Below are 21,002 nucleotides of genomic sequence, written 5' to 3'. Positions count from 1 at the left end.
TCTATACATTTCTTCTTGAAGCCGCAAGCTTAGATCACCGTATGGCTGATGATCCCGGGTAAACCCTGCATATTGATCGGAAGAGACGAGCGAGGATTTACCAGATCGCATATTACCCAATTAAGCGACCCGTTTACCGAGCAAACATATTGCGCGTTAAATTACGGGGTACCAGTCGAGACCAAGCTCTGTAAGCACAATACCCCAGGAATTCGGGACCTGGATATGGCTATACTATCCGAGCTCGTCGGTTTGGCTGCCGGTCACGCATCACCTGATCTTCACGTCCACCCCAGGTACGGCGATATTGCCTCACCGATGCTGGAGACTATTTTAAGCGCGTCAATCCGCGGCAGAGCACTATCATGCAAGTCCAGAGCCTCGCTGCACGCAACATGGCAATTAAAGACCCATCCAAGCTTTTCGTATTCTCACTATAATGGTTTTTTGTCCTCTTGGATCATGGTGCCACGCCACCACCGAAAGGCAGCCGAGTGCAACAGACCTCTGACTGCAACGCAGATCACTGCCTTTTTAACTTGATGGCCTCCATTCATCTTCAGTTGCTCTTGGTCATAGTCTCGTATCCCTCATATCGTCAAGGTCCCGATTTCGGCGGTACCAGGTCACTCAATCTAAGGAGCATCTCAACCACCCTGGCTCAGTGTTTAGATACCGTTGTCTTAATACCGAATTACTTCTTCCGAAGCTAAATTTGGGAGCTGGACTAGCTGTTTCCAGGTCACATTGTCTCCAAACTACCGCAACAACCATGTCGGAACATGTTCGAGGCCGCATAGCGAGGCACTGCACAGCGTGATGGTCTAAAGCCGCGAAAGGTTGTAGTGTATAAAGCAAGTCTTCGTGCCTTATTGTTGAAACCCATCGCAGATCAACAGCCTTCACTACCGACACTCACTCCAACGCCCAGCACCACCAACGGTCTTTGTCTCCGCACAAGCAAACATGCACGCCAAAATCGCTGCTCTCCTCCTCCCGGTCCTCGCCGCGGCCAATCCTCTGCCCCAGACTACCTCTGAGGATGCTCCTCCCGCAGAGCAGATCACTATCGTTGACACGTCATACTCTGGTAACGGATGTCCTCAAGGCTCCGTGTCCACCAGTACCTCGACCGACAAGACCGTAAGTATAATCCCAACACTTCCCATCTGGGCTTAGTGGACGGATGTAGTCTTACTTCCGCGATCCATGGCATTACATACCCCCAAAGGACTGGAGAGTCGGCATGGTAAGAAAATCAGCTCACACTACAACCAGGTCATCACTTATGGATTCGATCAATTCCAGACCTACATCGGTCCCGGCACGGTACCGGCAGGTAGGATTGAACCTACATCCCTAAAGCAAAACAAAATACTAACAATCTTCCCCCAGACCGCAGCAAGAACTGCCAGCTCCACCTGAACTTGAAGTACCCGGGCGGCTTCCAGTACGCCGTCGTAGACGCCACCTACCACGGCTGGGCGCGTCTCGACGAAGGCGTAACCGGATCCTTTATCACGACCTACTACTTCTCGCAAGACGCTGGCAAGACGCAAACCACGCGAATGTCCGCCGTCGGCGGCGGCGCCCTCCTGACCGGCCAAGTCTACACCAAGCAAGACAGCGTCGAGACCACGGCTACCATCTGGTCGCCCTGTGGCCAGAACGGTATCCTCAACATCAACAACAGAATCTCACTTACGAACAAGAAGTCTGATCAGGCGGGTGAGATGAGCAACGATGATGCTACTGTTGCTTTCACCCAGCAGCTTCATGTTGCGTGGAGGAAGTGCACACCGACTGGATCGGGTGGCGGAAGTGGTAGCGTTATTGGTATTGGAAGCCCCAGCGCGAACATCGACTTTGAGTAGGAGATGGGTTGGAGTGGGTGATTAGGTAGTGGGTGGTGGAATGCAGGTGGTTAAGGAAGGACAATGATAGGGTTGGACTTGTAAATAGTCAGTTACGATGTTTCTGTTTAGTCACGAATGTCAAAGTAGTTGCTTTCTGGAAAGGCCACTCGGTGACGTGATTTAGAAGACTTTCGTCTGCCCCTCATTATTGCAGTTGTTGCAGAAGTGTGAGATTGCTCGTCCCGTCAATACTTCTTTTTCTGAGAGGACCTGATTGGATGGGTGCATATGGGTTTTGGAAGTTCGGAAGCATGAGAGATTGATTATGGTGCCTCCTTTACCTCCAACTGAGGCATGCATACACAGCTAATGATATCATGCATCTAAAACGAAGAAAGACAGCAAAGTTTCCCTCATCGAGCCTGCAAAATCCTGCAGCCCGATTGACACCCAGCCCAGGCCTCGGTCCAACACCAACCTCGTAGTCTCACGATACGGTTGTTCCACATGCAGCCAAAACACTTGCTTCCCCATAACTCATCACGATGCCCAGAAGAAACCCTTTAGTCGTACAAGATGCCACCCAACATGAGACCGAAACATAGCACTACCGCGAGATGCGCCGATCCTGAATGGAACGCAGAACCTCGAGCCAACCACCATCGTCAACATCGCCGTCCCCTATGTATGCGACAAGAAAGTATCAGGAAACTGAAGAAAATCAATAGGTTGCCACTAGATACTTACCATTGTATGCAGCCATATTTGACGAAGATCCACCCCCATTAACCACGATTGGGTTGCTATCGACAACATGCACTGCCAAGCCGTTGCCTGCAGACGTGACTGGTGGGTCGGTAGCAGAGCTACGAATCCGGATGAGCGTGATCCGTATCCGATAGGTACCAGCCTGGCGAATGATGAGCTCGGGAAAGCGCATGTAGCCTACGCCATGAGGGTCGGCCATGTCCATGGAGGCAATCGATCCGTCTGCTTCATCATCGTTGAACGGGTGAATAGAATCGAAGACACGCCCCGTGAGCAGCGCATTGAGAGCATTCGTGTCCACAGATGCTGGCGTGTTTGGACCAGGGACCAGGGCGGCGACAGCAACCAGATTAGTCGAGTCCGCTACGGCTTCATCTGTGTCCGCGTTGGTGGTCCGTAATCGCACGACGATGGATCCGGGCAAAGTCTGACCAACCCGGGCAGTTCGCGGTGGCTGCACCACGATGTCCATGGCGTACCGGATCTCTTCCGGGGACAGGGAATGCTGGCCTGACCTTGACCTTCCTGACGTGCGGGCGTTTCCGGAGTGATGTCTTGAACGAACGGACCTGCTTCCTAGCGCCCTTGGTCTTGCAACGTCAGCCATCGAGGATGTGGCGTTGGCTAGCTGATGATCAGTCTCGCCGTTGAGTAATCCCGCAATACGAGCGGAGCGTCTTAGTGACGCGTGGCTACGGCTGTTTCCGACGGTGTTGTGTCGCGAAGTAGTTCTGGAATTGGATGCTGATGGAGGGTTTGACGTATCTCGCCGAGAAGATGCGCCGCGGGTGGGATGTTGGTTTCTACCTCGTCCACGTCGTGGGCCCCTTCGCATCTGAAGAAGGCTGAACCTGTTTCTCTTAGTAAAATTTCATTAAAGATCGTGAGTCAGACAGATGATAGCTCTGCTGCTATGTTGTGGAGTGTTGTCTTTTTTTGTTGAGGCGGGAAATGATGTGGAAAAAGGAAGGAAAGTAACGAAATGTTGGTAAGTGAATTGACGGGAAACACTAGGAACAGACTCCAACATATGATGAGGCCTTATATCAACAACAGGCGGTGTTGGATAGTAAAGATATAGGAAATGAAGTCAAGCCACGAGTCAGACCTCTCATCTAAACTCGCTTGGTGAACATGGGGCCGCCCCTCCATTAGGATGACGATGGATCGTTCGGTGCAGTTGAACCCAATACTAGGGCCCTTTAATCTCATAGCCGCCTAGCAAAGAGCAAAAGTGCAGCAGCAAGCGATATTTCGACGGATATAGGCAGAGGTTGAGGTTTGGAAGTCGCTCGCCAGCCCGCTTAGGCCCCCGGTACTGCCCCACATCCCGGCGGCCCTCCAGTGGAGAGACTGCCCTTTGCGCCTGCCTCTGCGCTGTTAATGCAGCGATGCGGCTAAAAGGCGGGCAGATATCCATGCGCGGAGGTTGGAGAGACGCGTACAATAGCGGACAACGGACGGCCAGAGAAGGAAAAGACAGCGCGGAGTGTGTGGTAGAGATGCAGCAGATGGTGTTGCAGGGAAATTGACGAATGTGATGCGTCACAGGAACCCGGCCGGCCATGTGGCAACAGGGATGTAGGATAAGGACAGGATGAACGAGCAACCAAGCGAAATGAACTGCTCACCTTCTGCCCTGTCACTCCCGCCCGCGTGTTCCTGAGCGTGTGCGGGATATTATTCCGCCGTTGACTTGTGGCGTGTCACGATGACGCTGCACTTCTTCGCTGTGCGAGTCGTGCCTGACGTGACTTGACAAGGTGATGCCAGCAGCGGCTGTGCCTCTATCTCACTGTTGCAGCGTCGATATCGGCTGGGCAGGGGCTTCTTTAGGGCCTCTAGAAGGCGCCGGCTTTGTCAGAGTCCTGGGACGTTCTATGCTGCTGTTGTATATCAGCCATGCTTTGCCCACACAGCCAGACGTGTCTCCTCTCATTCAACACCTATTGCTGGTTTGCATTGACGACAGAACCGCCAATGGGGCGCCATTTTTCCAGGACCACACCCTCTGCAATCAATGGAGCACTTCCGACGTACCTCTCCTTGGCTGCCGTGTTCAACGTCAAGCACTATCCTATGCACACGGCTGGAGGCAAGCCTGAAAGCGGCTTCGGGACGTCGTGGACAGTCGTCGATGGCGGAGGAGATGAAGATTGTCTCACTTGATGAAGGAGTCTGGAGCCAATGCCTTGGAGTGCTGGGCGGCAGTCTGCTTCCTGTAATCGATCGAGCAGCTCAGAGACGGTGAGTATGCCGTCTTATACAGACTCCTCGGACTGCCAGCATTTAGAAGACTTTTACCTGTTGCAGTGGGCTGCAGGTCTCTCGTGGCTTGCCGCCCTGCGCTATTGGTCTGAGCTGAGTGTCGCCCAGTTCCAAAACGCGTCCGCCTGCTTTCATCTTTTCTAGCATGGTGATTGACGCCGCCCCTGTGCGTGTTGCGCATCGGCTTAGCGTTGCCGCCAGCATCATGTCGCCCATTGAGCTCTGGAGTATGGCGTTCTTGATGTGCATCTCCCAGCCAGTAGCGCCGGTCCGCCCTACGGCTAGCATCGCACGATTGCCGATCCGAGGCACGACCACGGACCAACGTCATGGTATAGCTGCGTGGCCTCTGCCAGACCACCAATTACCGGCCCATCGCCCTGGTATAAGCCTGCGTGACACGCGCCGCTGTACTTTGCGGCATCGCCATCATCTTGGCGGAAAAAGACAAGTTCTTACCTCAGGCCTCAGCAAGGACATTGTCCGTGCGCGCCTGCCCTTTTGGCAGCCACCTCCAGCTACCATGAACATCACTTCCGCAAACCCCTCTCGAAGAATTCGATGCAGCTCTCGGTGCCATAACCAACGTGCTCCGAAGTTCTCCGCAAGTCAATGCGTGCCAGGATAGCAATACTCGGAAGCTGATCCTCGTATTACGAACGGCTACGTGCAGCTCTCACATGGCATCTTAGACATCTGTCAGCTTCATCGAGAGCTCTTTACCCAGCTTTACCGGATCGTGTAACACGCCCTACCTCGATTTTGCCGTCCTCCCGGTCTGTCTTCCGAACGTTGTTACGCAAACCGGTTCTGCAGGGTTCCAAAAGGAATTTGCCGCACCCCCATCATGTGTGGCCTTGTGTACAAGATCTGCTCACACGAGATTTTCATCATAGCCGATATTTGGCTTCGAGTTAACACTGTATCCGTCACTCGTATACTCTTCAGTTCTGGATCATCGATAACTTCGAGACATCTTACTTCTTAAGACCCTGGTCTGTGGTCTAGCATTCCCTTCAGGCTTTGAGGTTTTCCAGCACGACCGGTCGTTTGACAGGGCGCCCCTGTCCCTCACCTCGTCCCGCCTCCTAGTGGCCGCATCCGATTTGCGCAACATGCGCGAGAGCTTGGGTAGGAAGGACGGCAAGGACTGCTCGCTTTAGCGCCGTTTGTGGTCCACTAGAGACTTGATTTGTCGAACCGTGGAGGCTGAAAATGATGTGGTGCTTTCGCGGAAGCGGATTACAGCGACCGGAACCACATGACTGGACAAGATCTTTTTTATCACGAGATCCGACAATCTGGGACCTACTCGTCAATCTGACCGCTAGATGCAAAACCTCGCCGAAGTTTTGTCCAGGTCCCACTTCATCAACCCTCTTTCAGACGCTTGCGCTTCCTTTACTCCATTTCGCTATTGCAAAGCTACACGTCCATAACAGCCACTTATCGATTACCTTGTTGACCAATCGATCGCTATGTCTGCCTCATGCATAAAACTCAATGCATGGTCCTTCTCTCACGACTGACGTTCATGGCTATTGAGTGGCTCATCAGCAATTGGTTCTCGAATCTACCTCATCAGAAGCGATACTCGGGATGTACTTCTCATATCTGTTATCGACTCCGTCGACCCCGACACATGCGTGATCAAACCATAGCCATGTCAAATGATCGCATGGCGTGCTGCTCCCTTCCCGAGGAAAAGCAAACATAGAACTTCCACATCAGGATGTTCGTCTCAGATGACTTCCAGATTACACGATTCCATCTGCATCAGATCTGTGTGCAAACCCAGGCATTCCGTTGACCATACGGTTGGGAGCGCCCCGAAGCCACTTCAGAGTCGCCTGGATCTCCATGCGAGTATGTCTCAAAACATTGAGAGGTGCGGAGATTAAATTCCTGTACGACGTTGCGCACATCGCCGCTCTTCCAGGTACACTGCGACCCTGCGCATGCAAGAATAGATTCTGGGTTCGAGATCGTACAGGTTCATGGAATTTCTAGCGCCTTCAGAATCTGCCACCGGCTTTTTACATAGGAAATGAGCAGAGATTACGAACCACGCCCACACAGCAGGCAATTCCACTGTCCTCGGACGAGGCCCTAGTAGCCAGTTCCTTTGGATCTACCCAAACAGCTACACGGGTTCAGCCGCTAGCATGAGCGACGTCAGACTGTGAGAAGACCGCACCCATATCTTCACGCTGGTGTGTGTTCACACAATCGAAACACATCGCCTCATTCAGTCAAGGTCAAGGCGGGCTCCAGAGAACTCGAATGAAATGCACTTGAGCCCGGGCCTCATCACTCCATCCGGCATACTACCTACCAGCCCCCGACGGTGCATCATGCGTGCCTGTGGAGGGAGTCTCGCATCACTCGAGTGCTCCTGTACCCTGTCGGGGTTGACGTCTGCAGGAAGTTTTGACATCAAGTGGACAGTACGTCTTCAATCTCAGTCGCTTCAGATTGCGCTTCAACCGATCTTGGAGAGAAGCTTTAACAGGTCGCTAATTAGGCAGAGTCTATCTATCAAATCTACTGCAAACATCTGTACGGTCACGCTGGCAAGCACCAAGGCCGTTGATGTTGCAGGTATCGAACAAGGCAACATCTTTGGAGTCGCGACCCATGAGAACGCCTCAGTCGGATAGCGCACCCACGACCCCATGCGACTACCCGAACTTCTTCTTTGCATCAAAACGTGTAGAAACATTTATTGAGAGGCGTTTGACGGCTTATGGGTACCACGTGGGACGTGAGATCGCGGTACGCGACACAGGACTCCGACACTACAGGCCCATCGTGCCTACGTCAGTGAAAGTGCCAGTCGTAGCTTGGTGAGACCAAGGGCGCGCGTGCTAGGTACTACAGTACATAACGGAGTTTTCTTAACAGCTACTTCCAAAGGCTTTATAGTCCTCTCCTTAGTGCGCATCCAGCGGTTGGGGTCAGCATCGACGCGTGCGCCCACGGGAGCGAATCTCAGAGTCTGGTGTTTGGTAATACGCCAACGAGTTGGAGTCGCAATGACACGCCGTTGATGTCTGTGATTGGAAGCGAAGGACTGGTCGGTCCCAATCAACATGTCCGTCCAACCTTTTGATGCGCTCTTCACAATACTTACAGCTATGTCGTGAGTAGATTATATTCATGTGTAGAACATTTCATATAACAGTACAACAAATATACGGCTGTATAAACATTGCGACGCGCAAGGAATTCTCACGACACTGCAACAAATTTGAGGCGTAAATGGATTTTACAGAGCAGAAAACGGCTCCTTCTCGGGGCTGCTGGCTGCTTGCGTCATGCGGCAGTCGCGTCGTTTGGTTGGGACGGACCTGCCTTTACCCAGCAGAACGCAAGGGCCGCCCCTTCACCTCGTCTTTCACGTACCTGCCAGAACATGAGGTGAAAGCTCTCGTTGTAAGTGGCGTAGCCTATCGCAAAATTTTCTTTTGTTTGTTGTTTTGGCACTTACCTACGTCACTGCTACAACCTGCCACACGAAAGGCCTCCATCAACATGTTCCAGCGGTGCGCGCGATTCATCGGCTTTCGCAATGCCATCGTCTTTACGGCTGGCTTGGGCGTCCTGCTTCTCTGTAATAGCATCTTGTTGCTCTGGCAATTCCGCTCGCCTTCACTACCCGCGCATCGCGACAAGCTGATCCATCATGGTCCAAGCACGCAGCAAATGCATCCCATCGATGAGCTCATGGTTGACGCGCAACGCAAATTTGAAGAGCTCATCTCAGAACGAACATACGACCTAAATTCGGCAGCCGAAGCATACCGACAAAGGCGCGGTCGTAATCCACCACCTCACTTTGACGCCTGGTTTGAGTATGCGCAGAAACACGATGCGGTCATTGTCGAAGGACTGTTCGATCAGATCTACCGTGATCTAAGACCTTTCTGGGGTGTGTCTGCAAAGAGTATGCGTGGCTTTGCACAACACTATGAACATCGCATCTCAGTAAGAAACGGAACCGCCACCAGGACGGAAAACCAGGGTCCAGGCACGCCGACGGACCGTATGTTCGCGTGGTGGGACATGGTCAGGCGCATGGAAGGCTTGCTACCTGATCTCGATATCGCCGTCAACTTTATGGATGAGAGTCGAGTCATCGTACCGTGGGAGGAGATGAGCAATTACACCGAGATTGAGACCCTGACGAGGAAAATACTGCCCGGTGACGAGACCATCTCTGAGTACGGCAGCTTCCAAGCCTTGGATGAGACGTCCGGAGAGCCGCCTCAAGTGAACTGGATCGGACCGGGCGAGCCATATTGGGAGTTGGCGCGGAAAGCATGTCCACCCGATTCACCTGGCCGGAACCAAGTCGCCGCCACGAACCTTGCTGGACCTCCTCCTTTTCCTCGGGGCTATCCAGAGCGCTCGTATAAAGGCTACGTGCAGAACTGGGACTTGGTGAGAGATGCTTGCCAACAAAAGCATCTACAAGAGTCCCATGGAACATTCATCGAACCGGTTTCGATATCAACGACTCACGCTCTAGTGCCCATATTCGGTGAAACGAAGTTGCAGCAAAATTCGGATATCCTCATTCCTCCCGCTGCCTATCTCTCTGAGGCGTTTGCAGGCGGTGACTACTCAGGCACAAATCGCCATGGCAAGAATTGGTCGGAGAAAACAGCAGGCGCTGTATGGCGGGGTGTCGCCAGTGGAGGTCGTAACAAGGCAGAGAACTGGACGCGCTTCCATCGGCACCGCTTCGTTTCCATGTTAAATGGGACATATGTGCACAACCTTGAGATGGACTCAAAGGCAGCGGAAGGAGGCCAAACATACAGCCCGCAGTCATACACCACGTATCATCTAGAAGCGACGAGACACATGAACATGGGTACTTGGCTCGACCGGATTGCGAATGTCGGCTTCACGGACCTTTTGTGCTTCCCACAGTCTGGCAAGCGGACTTGCGACTACAACGAGCAGTGGTTCGGGACTGTAAAAAAGATCCCCATGTCCAAACAGTTCGACTACAAGCTCCTCCCTGATATCGATGGCAACTCCTTCTCTGGGCGTTATCTCTCCTTCCTACGTTCGACGTCTGTTCCCATCAAGGCGACGATCTACTCCGAATGGCACGATGACCGACTAATACCATGGCTGCACTTTGTGCCAATGGACAACTCGTTTGTCGACATGCACGCTATCTTGGACTATTTCCTGGGCACTGGAGATGACCATGTGGCGGTGCTGTATGGTGCCCACGACAAAGCAGCAGAGAAGATCGCATTCAGCGGCCAGGAGTGGGCTAATTCGGTCCTACGCAAAGAGGATATGTTCATTTACACTCTGCGGTTATTGCTCGAATACGCCAGGCTTTGCGACGATAACCGAGAGCAGCTGGGCTTCGCTGGACACGTAACCAAAGGCAGCTCAGGAGACAAAGCATGAGAGCGCAACAAGAGACGCGAGCCTGTCGTAGGGTGGAAGTACACATGACATGTGAGCCCGACTCGTCCTTCCGCATTGACGGGCCTGCATCTGACTCGACCTGTATACGAGCCATGCATGGCGCATGTAGTACCTGGCTGGCCGCGGCGACGCGCAGGAACATCAGCACGCATATGTGCCGCCCTGTAGGTTATGCGCATGTCAGAATCTGGAGGCACAAGATCCGAATCGTGCGAGGCGTGCGTATACGAGCCTCATGTCGACGCCGTGGCACCTTTGTTGCGCGAAATCGGCGATGGCACAGATTGGTCTGGACTTTCGAGGCGCTTAGGTTTTGTAATTAGAGCTTTTTCTTGGATGAGCTGACTCGAGGTGATGCTATGTGATGGTGAGGGATGAGTAGGGTGGCTGCGACGATGGCAGGCTGGGGGCTCAGGCCATGTTCAGCCTCACATCGGAGCCCCTCCTAAATTTTATACTAGCGCGATTGCTCGCATCTCTCGCGAACCATTGACGCATCGCAGCTACCCCACATCTGGCATGCAGCAAAGCCTGGCAAATATTTGTCGCGCCAGACTTTTCCCCTCTAGCAACGCTTGTCTGACGAGGCCGCTGGCGACTCTCTCCTTTCCTTTGACTCAGAGACGCAGCCGTAGTCCAGTCATACTGACACTGCCTGCCCTTAAGCCCACCACCCCGCGCGCGTCCACCCTCCACACACTCTCCTCCCCGCTGCGACCGCACACACGTCCGCGACATTATCTGCACAATCAGCCTATCCCACACGGGCACAACAGTCCTAGAGTCGCAGCTGCCTCCACCCTACTGCGAGACTACTTCCAGTTCGACGCTACTTCCCTCAATCCCCTCCGAAACCTCGACGCGTCGGCGCGCCCACCAGTCAGCATGGAGGACCTCACCAACACACTCGCCACGCTCGGCCTCGACAAGGTCCCGCAACAGCCCAACACATACCCCGCCCTCAACCCCTTCGACATCTACCGGAGCCACATCACCGAGCTGCTCTCGTCCGTGTCAGGCGTAGACAAGCAAATAATATACCCCACACTAGCATGGACGGCCAAGCCAGAGCATGGAGACTTGCAGCTGGCCGTGCCCGCGCTGCGCCAGAAGAAGAAGGACATGAAGGCCTTCGCACAGGAGCTGGCAGACGCCTTCCCCGAGTCGCCGCTGGTTAAGAAGCCAATTGTCACAAACACATCCATTGGCTTCTTCTCCAAGCCAGAGACGCTCACTTCGCTCGTCCTGCCCATGGTTCTGAAGTCCAAGGAGGCCTATGGTTTCAACAAGAACCTCGGTCTTAAGAACCCGCTCGACCCCTCCTCCGGCGCGAAGAAGATGATCGTCGAATTCAGTTCACCCAACATCGCGAAGCCCTTCCACGCTGGTCACTTGCGAAGCACAATCATTGGTGGTTTCCTCGCAAACCTATACGAGGGCGCTGGTTGGGACGTTGTTCGCATGAACTACCTCGGAGACTGGGGAAAGCAATACGGTGTATTGGCTATTGGTTTCGATCTCTACGGCAACGAGGAGGAACTCGTCAAGAACCCCATTGGACACTTGTATGACATCTACGTCAGGGTCAGCAACGTACAACATGAAGAGGCGGAGAAGATGAAGGCTCTCAAGGCTGAAGCTGCGAAGCTTAAGGAAGAGGGCAAGGATGCGTCGGAGCAGGAGGCCGAGGTCAAGAAGATCGAAGCTGAGGGTATCGACGAGCAGGCTAGGAAATACTTCAAGGGCATGGTAGACGGCGAGCCCAAGGCGCTCGGCATCTGGAAGCGCTTCAGGGTGAGTAGACGCATCACAAAGGGTAAAGTACCAATACTGACGTGCCTAGGACCTGTCCATCGAGAAGTACAAGCAAACATATGCCCGACTGAACATCCACTACGACGACTACAGCGGAGAGTCCCAAGTAAAGGACGAGAGCATGGACCTTGCTGCCAAGATCATGTGGGAGAAGAAGGTCTGCGAGGACTCAGAGGGCGCTGTCATTGTCGACCTCACAAAGCACTCTAAGAAGCTGGGTAAGGCCGTCGTGAAGAAGAAGGACGGTACTTCGCTGTACCTGACCCGAGATATTGGCGCTGCGATTGAGCGTGTTGAGAAGTACCACTTTGAGTATGCCAGCCCGTTCCTACCATTCCATACCCCTTGCTAATTGGGTCACAGCCGTATGATCTACGTCGTCGCATCACAACAAGACCTGCACTTGGCCCAACTCTTCAAGATCGAAGAGCTCATGGGCAGGAAAGACATCTCAGACAAGTGCCAACACATCAACTTCGGCATGGTCCTTGGTATGACCTCCTTCCCATCCCCTACACTCCGTCCAGGTCACTAACAACACACAGGTATGTCGACTCGAAAAGGCACAGCCAAGTTCCTCGACGACATCCTCCGCGACGTCGGTGACAAGATGCACGAAGTAATGAAGACAAACGAGACAAAATACGCCCAAGTCAAAGACCCCGAGCAAACCGCCGACACACTAGGCATCTCTGCCGTCATGGTGCAAGACATGAAGGGCAAGCGCATCAACAACTACACCTTCGACATGGACCGTATGTGCTCCTTCGAAGGCGACACAGGCCCATACCTACAATACGCACACGCCCGTCTCTGCTCCATATACCGCAAAGCCTGCGACGCGGACCCCAGTCTCGCTGACTTGGACCTCACATCCGCTGACTTGAGCCTGCTGAAAGAAGACAAGGCTGTGGAGTTGGTCCGCCAATTGGCGTCATGGCCAGACACTTTCCTCAACACGCTCAAGACACAGGAACCCACTACGGTGCTTACGTACTTGTTTAAGATGGCACATGCGCTCAGCAGTAGTTACGACCACTTGCAGGTTGTGGGCTCGGAGAAGAACGTTATGATTGCTAGGTTGGCGCTGTATGTTGCTGCTAGGCAGGTCTTGTACAATGGTATGAGGGTGCTTGGGCTCAGCCCTGTCGAGAGGATGTAGAAGGCTGCATATAAAGACGTATCGATTGCATGGATATGAGAAATGAGGAATGAAAATATATTCAAATCACGACTCTGAGCAAAACAGCATCGCGAAGCATAGTGATGCAGCGCAGTTCAAAGAGCACAGCGAGATCGGATGGAAGTTTGATCGATTGCTTGTTGTTACATAAAATGGATTTTCTAGCTAGTAATTACCAACTTGTATACTATGTAACATGACGATATGTGGACAGTCGGCCGACCAAGAGTGTGAGACAACAAACTGGACAAGCTGCCCAACTTGGAACGCCATCCGGTATCTTGTAATGTTCCCTCCATACACTGCCGGCGGGATATGTACAATACAATACAGTCCGTCTCAGTGCTGGAGTTGAGAGGTTATCTATTTGAGTGGAGTTTATGTATGGTTATATGTTCATGATATGTCGTGAAGGTGAGGGGGTTGGGAACGAGTCATGATCTGGTGGTGTCAAATTGGAAACAACCAACGGTTCGATGACTCCGGGAAAGTGCTGGGAAACAATGCTGGAAAACGACGCTAGAACGCTGCAAACAAAACGAAACAGTGTGCCTTTGGAGAGGGTTGCTGAGTATGCTCGGTAAGGTGTCAGGCTGTGGGCGAGGGAAAACGTGGCTGATCGAATGCGCTAGCCCCCTGTCATCTCGAAGATACGTTTGACACCGCGTCTAGACACCCGAGCAACAGCTGCAACAACTCCGACCATGAAGGCGGCACGGAAAGACAGTACAAGAAGACTTAATGCAAGAACACAGACGGCCCACCCCGTCTCGTCCGGTTGCTAGATGCCATTGGCAACAGGCGGCCCTCCCACCCGAGGGTCCCCAGGAGGCAGGCCTGGGACTTTGTGCGGGTGTGGATGCGGAGGATGCGGGTGGTGCTGACAACCATGTGGACAAGTAGCTATCGGTTCGTCGTAATCGTCGTCGTAGTACTCGTCCTGTGGATCCAGAGAACCTTCATCGTCGCGTCGGTCGTAGCCGCCAGGCGGAGGGTTTTGGTTGTGCTGAGCGTTGTTGGCATTGTTCTGTGCCTTCTTGCTCGCCTTCTTGCCCTTGCGTCCCTTCATCCTGGCCTTCTCCAACAACCGCCGCTTCTCTGCCAGACGTTTGCGCTCCTTCCTGTCCTTGATCTCATATTGCCGGATCAGAGCCATAGGAGGATGGCCAAATATGTCCTCGTATTCGCAGAATTCGCATATCCACGGCTGACTTGGCGGGTTGTGGAAGTTGGCGTACTCTTGCTGAATGCGACGCTTGCGGGCAGCATACTCATACAGCTTTGAGGCGCTACGTCGTGGCTTTCGAGGCGGCGGTGCCTGTTGCGGCGGTGGAGGTCCGGTCGGACGTCGTGCAGTCCCATTGGGCAGGGGCGGTGGGGGGTATGCACCTGCTCCGTTCATGTTGGGGCTGGTCTGAGTGCCCTGGGTAGACACCATGGGCGCATCGGGGCGCACGGGGGGCCGTGAGCGGGTGGCTTGGGGGTGGGGTGAAGGAGAGGCAGCGGCATTGGGGTATGCGCCAGGCGGTTGGGGGTACTGGCCGTTTTCCTGGCCCGGCCAGACCATCTTGTTGGCCGAGTCGGAGCCGCAGGTGAAAGTGAATTGCGTCTTGCTGGCAGTATGCTTGGCGGCTTCCTGCTGCAGAAGGCTCACGTTTTCGTTGCCCGGGGGTGGCGGGGTCGCGTTTGCGTTGGCAATGGCAGTGGAGATGATGCCGCTTTGCTCCGGAGGTCCTAGAAAACAAATCGTTAGCGCACGGACTCTTTTAGTAGTAAAGACGTATCAATTCCCGAGGTGACACCGTACGTTTGCTGTTCCCTTTGGCGTTGGCGAGATTGGTCGAACTAGCCAACACGCGCCTTTCTGACCGTCCCGAGCCAGATCGGCCGAAACGCCCTCTGCCTGCGCCTGAGATGCCGGTTCCAGAACTTGTCGCGTGTTGGGGTGTCGAGGGCGCCGAGCCGTAGTAACGCGCGATGCCGTCCCCGTCGTCCATGGCGCCTGCCTCGTGAACTGGTGCGACACCCATGCCAGTCAGATCCGCGGAGAGGCTCGCGTGGTGTGACCCGTTGCTACCCATGTTGGGGATTTTGCGCTTCTTCTTGTTGTTCGTGTTCTCGAATGACTCGTAGCCATCGACCGAAGACGCAGGCGAACCTGGTTTGCGATAGGCACCAGTCGCACCCGCTGCCGGCTTGCCTGACGCTTGTCTACTGTACTGATAGCTCGGGGACGACGGCAACGGTCCGTTTCGGTCGTCCTCTTCCTCCTCGCTCTCGACCTCGGAATGGGTATGGCCACAATGACAGGCGTGGTGGTCGTTAGCCCCAGTCCTGTGAGGTCTGACACGCTCATCGGCCGTGTATGGCGGGTAGTTGAAGAGCGGCCCTGTAGAAGGCGGGTTGTGCGGGTACACAATCGTCTCGGCCTGCTCGGGGGACAAGCGGGCGCGTAGAGAACGGGCGGGCAGAGGGCGAATGGGCCGGTCGGGGTACATGGAGGATGATGTGTCGGGCGAGGAGCGCAGCGGCGAAGAGCGGTTCCACTCGTAGCCTGCGAAGGGGAGAAGCGATGTCAGATATCTGGAGAGACCGGGGAGGAGGCTCAGACGAGGCATGTTGATGGATGCATCATGGTGGCAGAAGGAAATGGTGAAGAGCGTTGCAGGCTGCCCGCAACGACTTCCTTTACTTACCCGCAGTCGCCGCTGCCATGGTGGCAATCCTTCCTCCGACGTCCGATCACCAAGACTGTGGGGTGGACGTGACTCCCAGCAGTGCTACTATATCCAAGTCGGTCCCTCTCGTGCTGTATTGCCCGTATTAGCAATCATCCACGCGCAGTCTGTATCGCCGGTGTACAGCCGCCTGGGGAGCACGGCGTCTCTCCCAAACAACGTCGAGACGGGGTGTGGCGGTTCTGGAGCTCTACGCACCTTTTTCGAGGGGTTTGTGTGAGGGACGGTACTGGTGGCCAGTTAGCGGAGAACCCCTCTATTGCTCGGCGATGCTAACACTGACAGTATACAGCTGACAACAGCTCCAAAAGAACCAACAGCGACCAGATCACGGGGGAAAGATTGTGTCTCGAAGGTGGTTGGAACGAGTGACAGCGTTGATGATGCGTCAATGCCGAAGACGTGGGATTGGGGTTCGCCCGCCGCCAAGCCAACACAGGCACTTGGGCTCAACTGATGTGGCCTCGGGCTCGCCAAAGCAGGGTCCGTACTAGTGTATATCGCGATCAATCGAGTGACAAGATCGCAGAGCAGATGGGACGTGTTCAGCGACGACAGCAAGAAACAACAGAGCAGTGTATCGGTGCATGCACAGCTGTCGGAGGATGGCGACGTAGGCTTGCATGCAGGCTGTCTTGCAGTGACCGTGCTGGTGGCGCTAGGGCGAGCAGGGGATTGATCATTGGGGATTGTACCTGGCCGTCCGACAAATGATAGCCATGCCTGCCCTTCTCGCCTCTTTCCTCGGAATTCTTTGCTTTCTAATCATCTCGAGATTTATCCAAGTACCGTTGCGCTTACGTCTCAAGCCCCTTGTGCTGCCCGACTCGGAACACGTCCACGGTATTGGAGCCTGCCGAGACGTCCGCCCGCACTGTCACCGCCATGCTTCGTAGTGAGGAGCAAAGGCCACACGCACAAGACTTGGTGCACCATGTTCCATCTCTTGCAAATAGGAGTGCATTTGAGATGCTGTCATCCTCGCCTGCTCCAAAGCTGTGATTGATATAAACTTTGCATTAGTAGAGCCATGACTTATCGATCATGATATACCCATAGATAGCGACGTGGTAAGTAGCAAGGACCATCTGGAACCAGGTGAGCCCCCAGGTGCAGCGTTGGCGTACAGGTAACTTTTTCTGCAAATGTATGTGTGTTGCCTCGCACGTAGCCATAATACATCGACTACGCCGATTAGATGCACATGGAGGATAAGTTATCCAAAGGGATTGTAAACTAAGTCGCTCTCAGTCATATGCTTGGTATCGGATTTGCTCCGGCACCCCGTCGTACCTGCATCCGTGAGCTGACCCCGCAGGCACATGGCAACGCCCAAACACCAAATCCAAGTCACGTTCACACTCCATGACACTCCACAATGTCCATGGACCACAGCCGGGACCCTTGCCCTTGGGTTGCCCTTAGTGATTTTGGCGGAGCGTTCTGCATGGGGGCAAGTCCTACCGATTGCTTGCAGCTGGCTACGTCATCCTCGGTTTCAAAGCTAACGACTCCTAGGCCATCGGAGGGGCAGTTTGGCATGGCATAAAGGGGTTCCGGTACTCGCTTCACCACCACGTCGTATAGCCAGAAGGTGCTCACAGCTCCAACAGCAATTCTCCGCATGGCGAGCGACGCGTCGGTGCCATTGTCGCCCTGAGAACGCGCGCTCCTGTCCTTGGTGGTAACTTTGGAGTATGGGGTGGCCTCTTTAGCAGCTTCGATTGCGCTGTGAAAGGCATCAGGTGCGGAGGCTCCTCTCTGGCCAACGAGGAATCCAAGTCGCGACGAAAAACCAGACACATACTAATTGATACATTTGCAGGAAGAAGGACGATCCGTGGAATGCCATCATCGGAGGCTTCTTCACTGGAGGCGCGCTGGCGGTCCGAGGCGGCGCCAAAGCCATGCGCAATAATGCTATCGGTTGCGCCATCCTCCTGGCCGTCATCGAAGGTGTCGGTATCGCATTCAGTAGAATGTTGGCTGAGAATACCCGGCTCGAAACACCACCACCACCACCACTACCATCACCTAACTAAAGAATAGCTGTTGCCGCGGACCAGAACAACTGACATACCTTTTGGATGTCACCTATTCCCGTTGCTGTCACTTGATCTTATCACTGTATTGGCGTTTACGGAAAAGGTCATGAATCGATACCCGGTAACTTTCTTCGACTCGGGATTTAGGAACTGTACTGGAATCAAGGATGGCGTTGTATCTCTGAGCAACAATGGGTCGTCCTTGCGCATGTAAGCCAGGAACATGGCTATGTTTGCCTTTTCAACAGTGGTATACATCTTCTGATGAAACCACCGCCGCATCGTCCCCCCAACTGTAGCTTCGGTACATCCTTCAGTCCTGGTCACTGATGCCCTTTGCAGATTCTCAAGTCAGCTTTGCTTTGCTTCGCTGCTCACGCAAATGCTCACTGGTGACGCACGAAGAGAGGCCTGTTGATGGTTAGCAAGATAAGCTGAGATAGCTAACATTCGCTCGGGATCGACCGCATCATCTTTACCAACATTGCAGCTCTACGCTACGACCAGAAGAGGAAGTGTACGAAGATGAGGTCAGTGCACACATACAATGTGAGACCGCTTTTTGCTTTTGAGCCACGTGCAGCGCTGGGTGGAAAGCTTGACACTCCAAAAGAAAGGACATTTCTATGCAATCAGCGGTAAGTCAATAGTCCGCAGTCTGTTCTTGTCGCAGTGTCCAATCGCACATTTCGTCCTGCAACGCGCGGCAGGTCCCTGTAACCATAACGGCCGGTAACAAAAAGTGTCCGCTTTGTAGCCAGTATCGTAATTGGTGGTTGTACTGTTGGGTCGTACTGGTGAACCGGGCTTCAGTACCATGGTTGCACTGATGCGTACAATTTCCTAGGCGAGAAGGTCATCACACCGGTACTTATATCGTCGCTCCATCCGCAGCCTTGCGAGCTGGTGTTGTGACGCTTCGTCCTCTTTCACTCGTTCTTCCTACTCCAGCGCAATCGCGCGTTCCTCTCGCTCACCGCGACTGCCCTGGTGGTCAGCTTCCCTCACCTCCCTCGTCCCTGCCTACAACACTCGGGACCCCGCTTACGTTCCACTCTTTTGCTTGACGCATCTTCTCACTAGCTTGCCTGGGTACCTAATACTCACCTTCTCGTTTCCAAGGTGGATACCGCCTTTTCCTTGCCTTAGCGACCCTCAACCACAGGGTATAATTTCAACTGCCGCACTGAAATCTTTCCCTTTCCCTGCTCCCCCACGGAATAAAAAAGCGAACACGCCTTCAACTTCGCCCAAGATGATAATCGGCTATGACGGGCCCTGCTACCACATATCAGAGGTATGCCTAAAAGAGTGGGCATACTGGGGCTATCAACCTTCCTTGGCCACCAACATCGCCTTCGCTGCGCTGTTCGGCATCTCGACTATCGCCTACCTGGTGCAGGGCATTATCGGAAAGAGATGGCTTGGCTTCACTGTCGCAATGGGAACGGGTTGCGCGATTGAAGTCGTCGGTTATATCGGGCGCATCCTAGCACATGCAGATCAGTTCGCTGAGGTACGTCTGTGAATTGTATTCGTCGGTTCTAGGACTGACACGACACAGAACCCTTTCCTCATCCAGATCATTTGCCTGACCATCGCACCTGCCTTCCTCGCTGCGGGCATCTACCTCTGCCTCTCGCGCATCGTGACCACTGTCGGCCCACAACACTCACGGATCAAGCCCCTCTCATACCCCAAGATCTTTATCCCCTGCGACTTCATCTCACTTGTGCTTCAGGCCGCTGGCGGAGGTATGGCTAGCGTCGCGACACACAACGGCGAGGACCCGGAGAAGGGCAACCACATCATGGTCGCCGGTCTAGCCTTCCAAGTCGCAACCATGCTCCTCTTCATTCTGCTGGCCCTCGACTTTGCATGGCGCACATACCAAGGAAGAACATCTCTAGGCCAGATATCTCCGGATCAACAGCCAGCTATCATCCGCCGTTCATGGCCATTCAAAGCCTTCCTCGCGGCTCTGTCCCTGTCTACCCTATGCATCTTCACAAGGTGCGTGTTTCGCGTCGCGGAACTGAGTGAGGGCTGGGAGGGCCATATTGCCAACACCCAAAAGTACTTCATCGGATTGGAGGGTGGTGTCATCATTGCGGCAGTTCTGCTCTTGAACTTGTGCCATCCGACTCACTGCTTCAAGGATGTAGATGATGTACGAGGAGTGCAGTTGCAACGTCTCCCTGACGGAAGCACTACGGAGTTTCCAGGACTCAACCAGCTCAGCGGTATGCAGCAAGCACAGAAGTGGATGTGAGGTCTCTGCAGAGGTACCATCGACCTCCTCGGATGGCGTTATGAGCAAGGCCTAGTGCCAAGTGGGCTCTGATTTCCTTCTTGTATGATATATTTAACCTCATGAATCTGTAATTGATTTCACTTTTGGATCAACACAATCAAGTTCGCACAATTTATGTGATTGTCATGTGAAGGGAAGCAGTGTCACACGATACTCGTTCATACACTCACACGAGCAGAAACTTGGCGTTCTGAGTTGGCCTTTAGCCTCGTATAGGTCTTCAGAGATCTGTGTGTATGTGTAGTGAGGATGTAGCAACCATGCACAATAGCTTCTACATACGTTTTGTTCTAGGTTTCATCAAAGCGTGTTGCTATATGCGTGACTATAGACATCTCTTCTTAGTAGTCCAAGGTCTCTAGAGAAAGCATGACTACTCCTGAGTGCTCTAGTCTTAGCTTTGCTAGTTATAGAGATGCTTTCGCGCACACGACTCTGTAGTGCAGTATACGAGTCTTTGGCTATCGCGCGTAGTCTGCATGTATTTCGAAGTATCTACACAACTCAAGGAGTTGAATGGCTTGAAGCCTACTACTTCCGCGTCAATTTGTATTCAGG

The 21,002-nt window shown here is 53.6% G+C and overlaps 5 protein-coding genes across 5 annotated transcripts; 3 read left to right on the top strand and 2 right to left on the bottom strand.

Annotated features, from left to right (window-relative positions):
- Positions 1–966: 966 nt before the first annotated feature.
- J4E84_007812 (uncharacterized protein) lies at positions 967–1,874 on the top strand (the record flags this gene model as incomplete). Its single annotated transcript, XM_049390391.1, has 3 exons — positions 967–1,143; positions 1,279–1,339; positions 1,396–1,874. 3 exons carry the CDS (start codon positions 967–969, stop codon positions 1,872–1,874), a joined length of 717 nt encoding a protein of 238 aa, XP_049241851.1.
- Positions 1,875–2,463: 589 nt separating this feature from the next.
- Positions 2,464–3,096, bottom strand: J4E84_007811 (uncharacterized protein; the record flags this gene model as incomplete). Its single annotated transcript, XM_049390390.1, has 2 exons — positions 2,464–2,537; positions 2,604–3,096. The coding sequence occupies 2 exons, from the start codon at positions 3,094–3,096 to the stop codon at positions 2,464–2,466; spliced, it is 567 nt and encodes a 188-aa protein (XP_049241850.1).
- A 5,330-nt stretch (positions 3,097–8,426) lies between these two features.
- J4E84_007810 (uncharacterized protein) lies at positions 8,427–10,328 on the top strand (the record flags this gene model as incomplete). The annotated part of the gene is made up of 1 exon (XM_049390389.1): positions 8,427–10,328. One exon carries the CDS (start codon positions 8,427–8,429, stop codon positions 10,326–10,328), a length of 1,902 nt encoding a protein of 633 aa, XP_049241849.1.
- A 3,800-nt stretch (positions 10,329–14,128) lies between these two features.
- Positions 14,129–16,062, bottom strand: J4E84_007809 (uncharacterized protein; the record flags this gene model as incomplete). Its single annotated transcript, XM_049390388.1, has 3 exons — positions 14,129–15,081; positions 15,155–15,901; positions 16,044–16,062. 3 exons carry the CDS (start codon positions 16,060–16,062, stop codon positions 14,129–14,131), a joined length of 1,719 nt encoding a protein of 572 aa, XP_049241848.1.
- A 3,323-nt stretch (positions 16,063–19,385) lies between these two features.
- J4E84_007808 (uncharacterized protein) lies at positions 19,386–20,402 on the top strand (the record flags this gene model as incomplete). Its single annotated transcript, XM_049390387.1, has 2 exons — positions 19,386–19,646; positions 19,695–20,402. 2 exons carry the CDS (start codon positions 19,386–19,388, stop codon positions 20,400–20,402), a joined length of 969 nt encoding a protein of 322 aa, XP_049241847.1.
- Positions 20,403–21,002: the final 600 nt, after the last annotated feature.

The sequence above is a fragment of the Alternaria hordeiaustralica genome, assembly GCF_023758085.1.
Source record: "Alternaria hordeiaustralica strain BMP 2776 chromosome Unknown scaffold_18, whole genome shotgun sequence".
NCBI classification, from domain to species: domain Eukaryota; kingdom Fungi; phylum Ascomycota; class Dothideomycetes; order Pleosporales; family Pleosporaceae; genus Alternaria; species Alternaria hordeiaustralica.
This window is presented reverse-complemented; position numbering and strand designations above follow the sequence as displayed.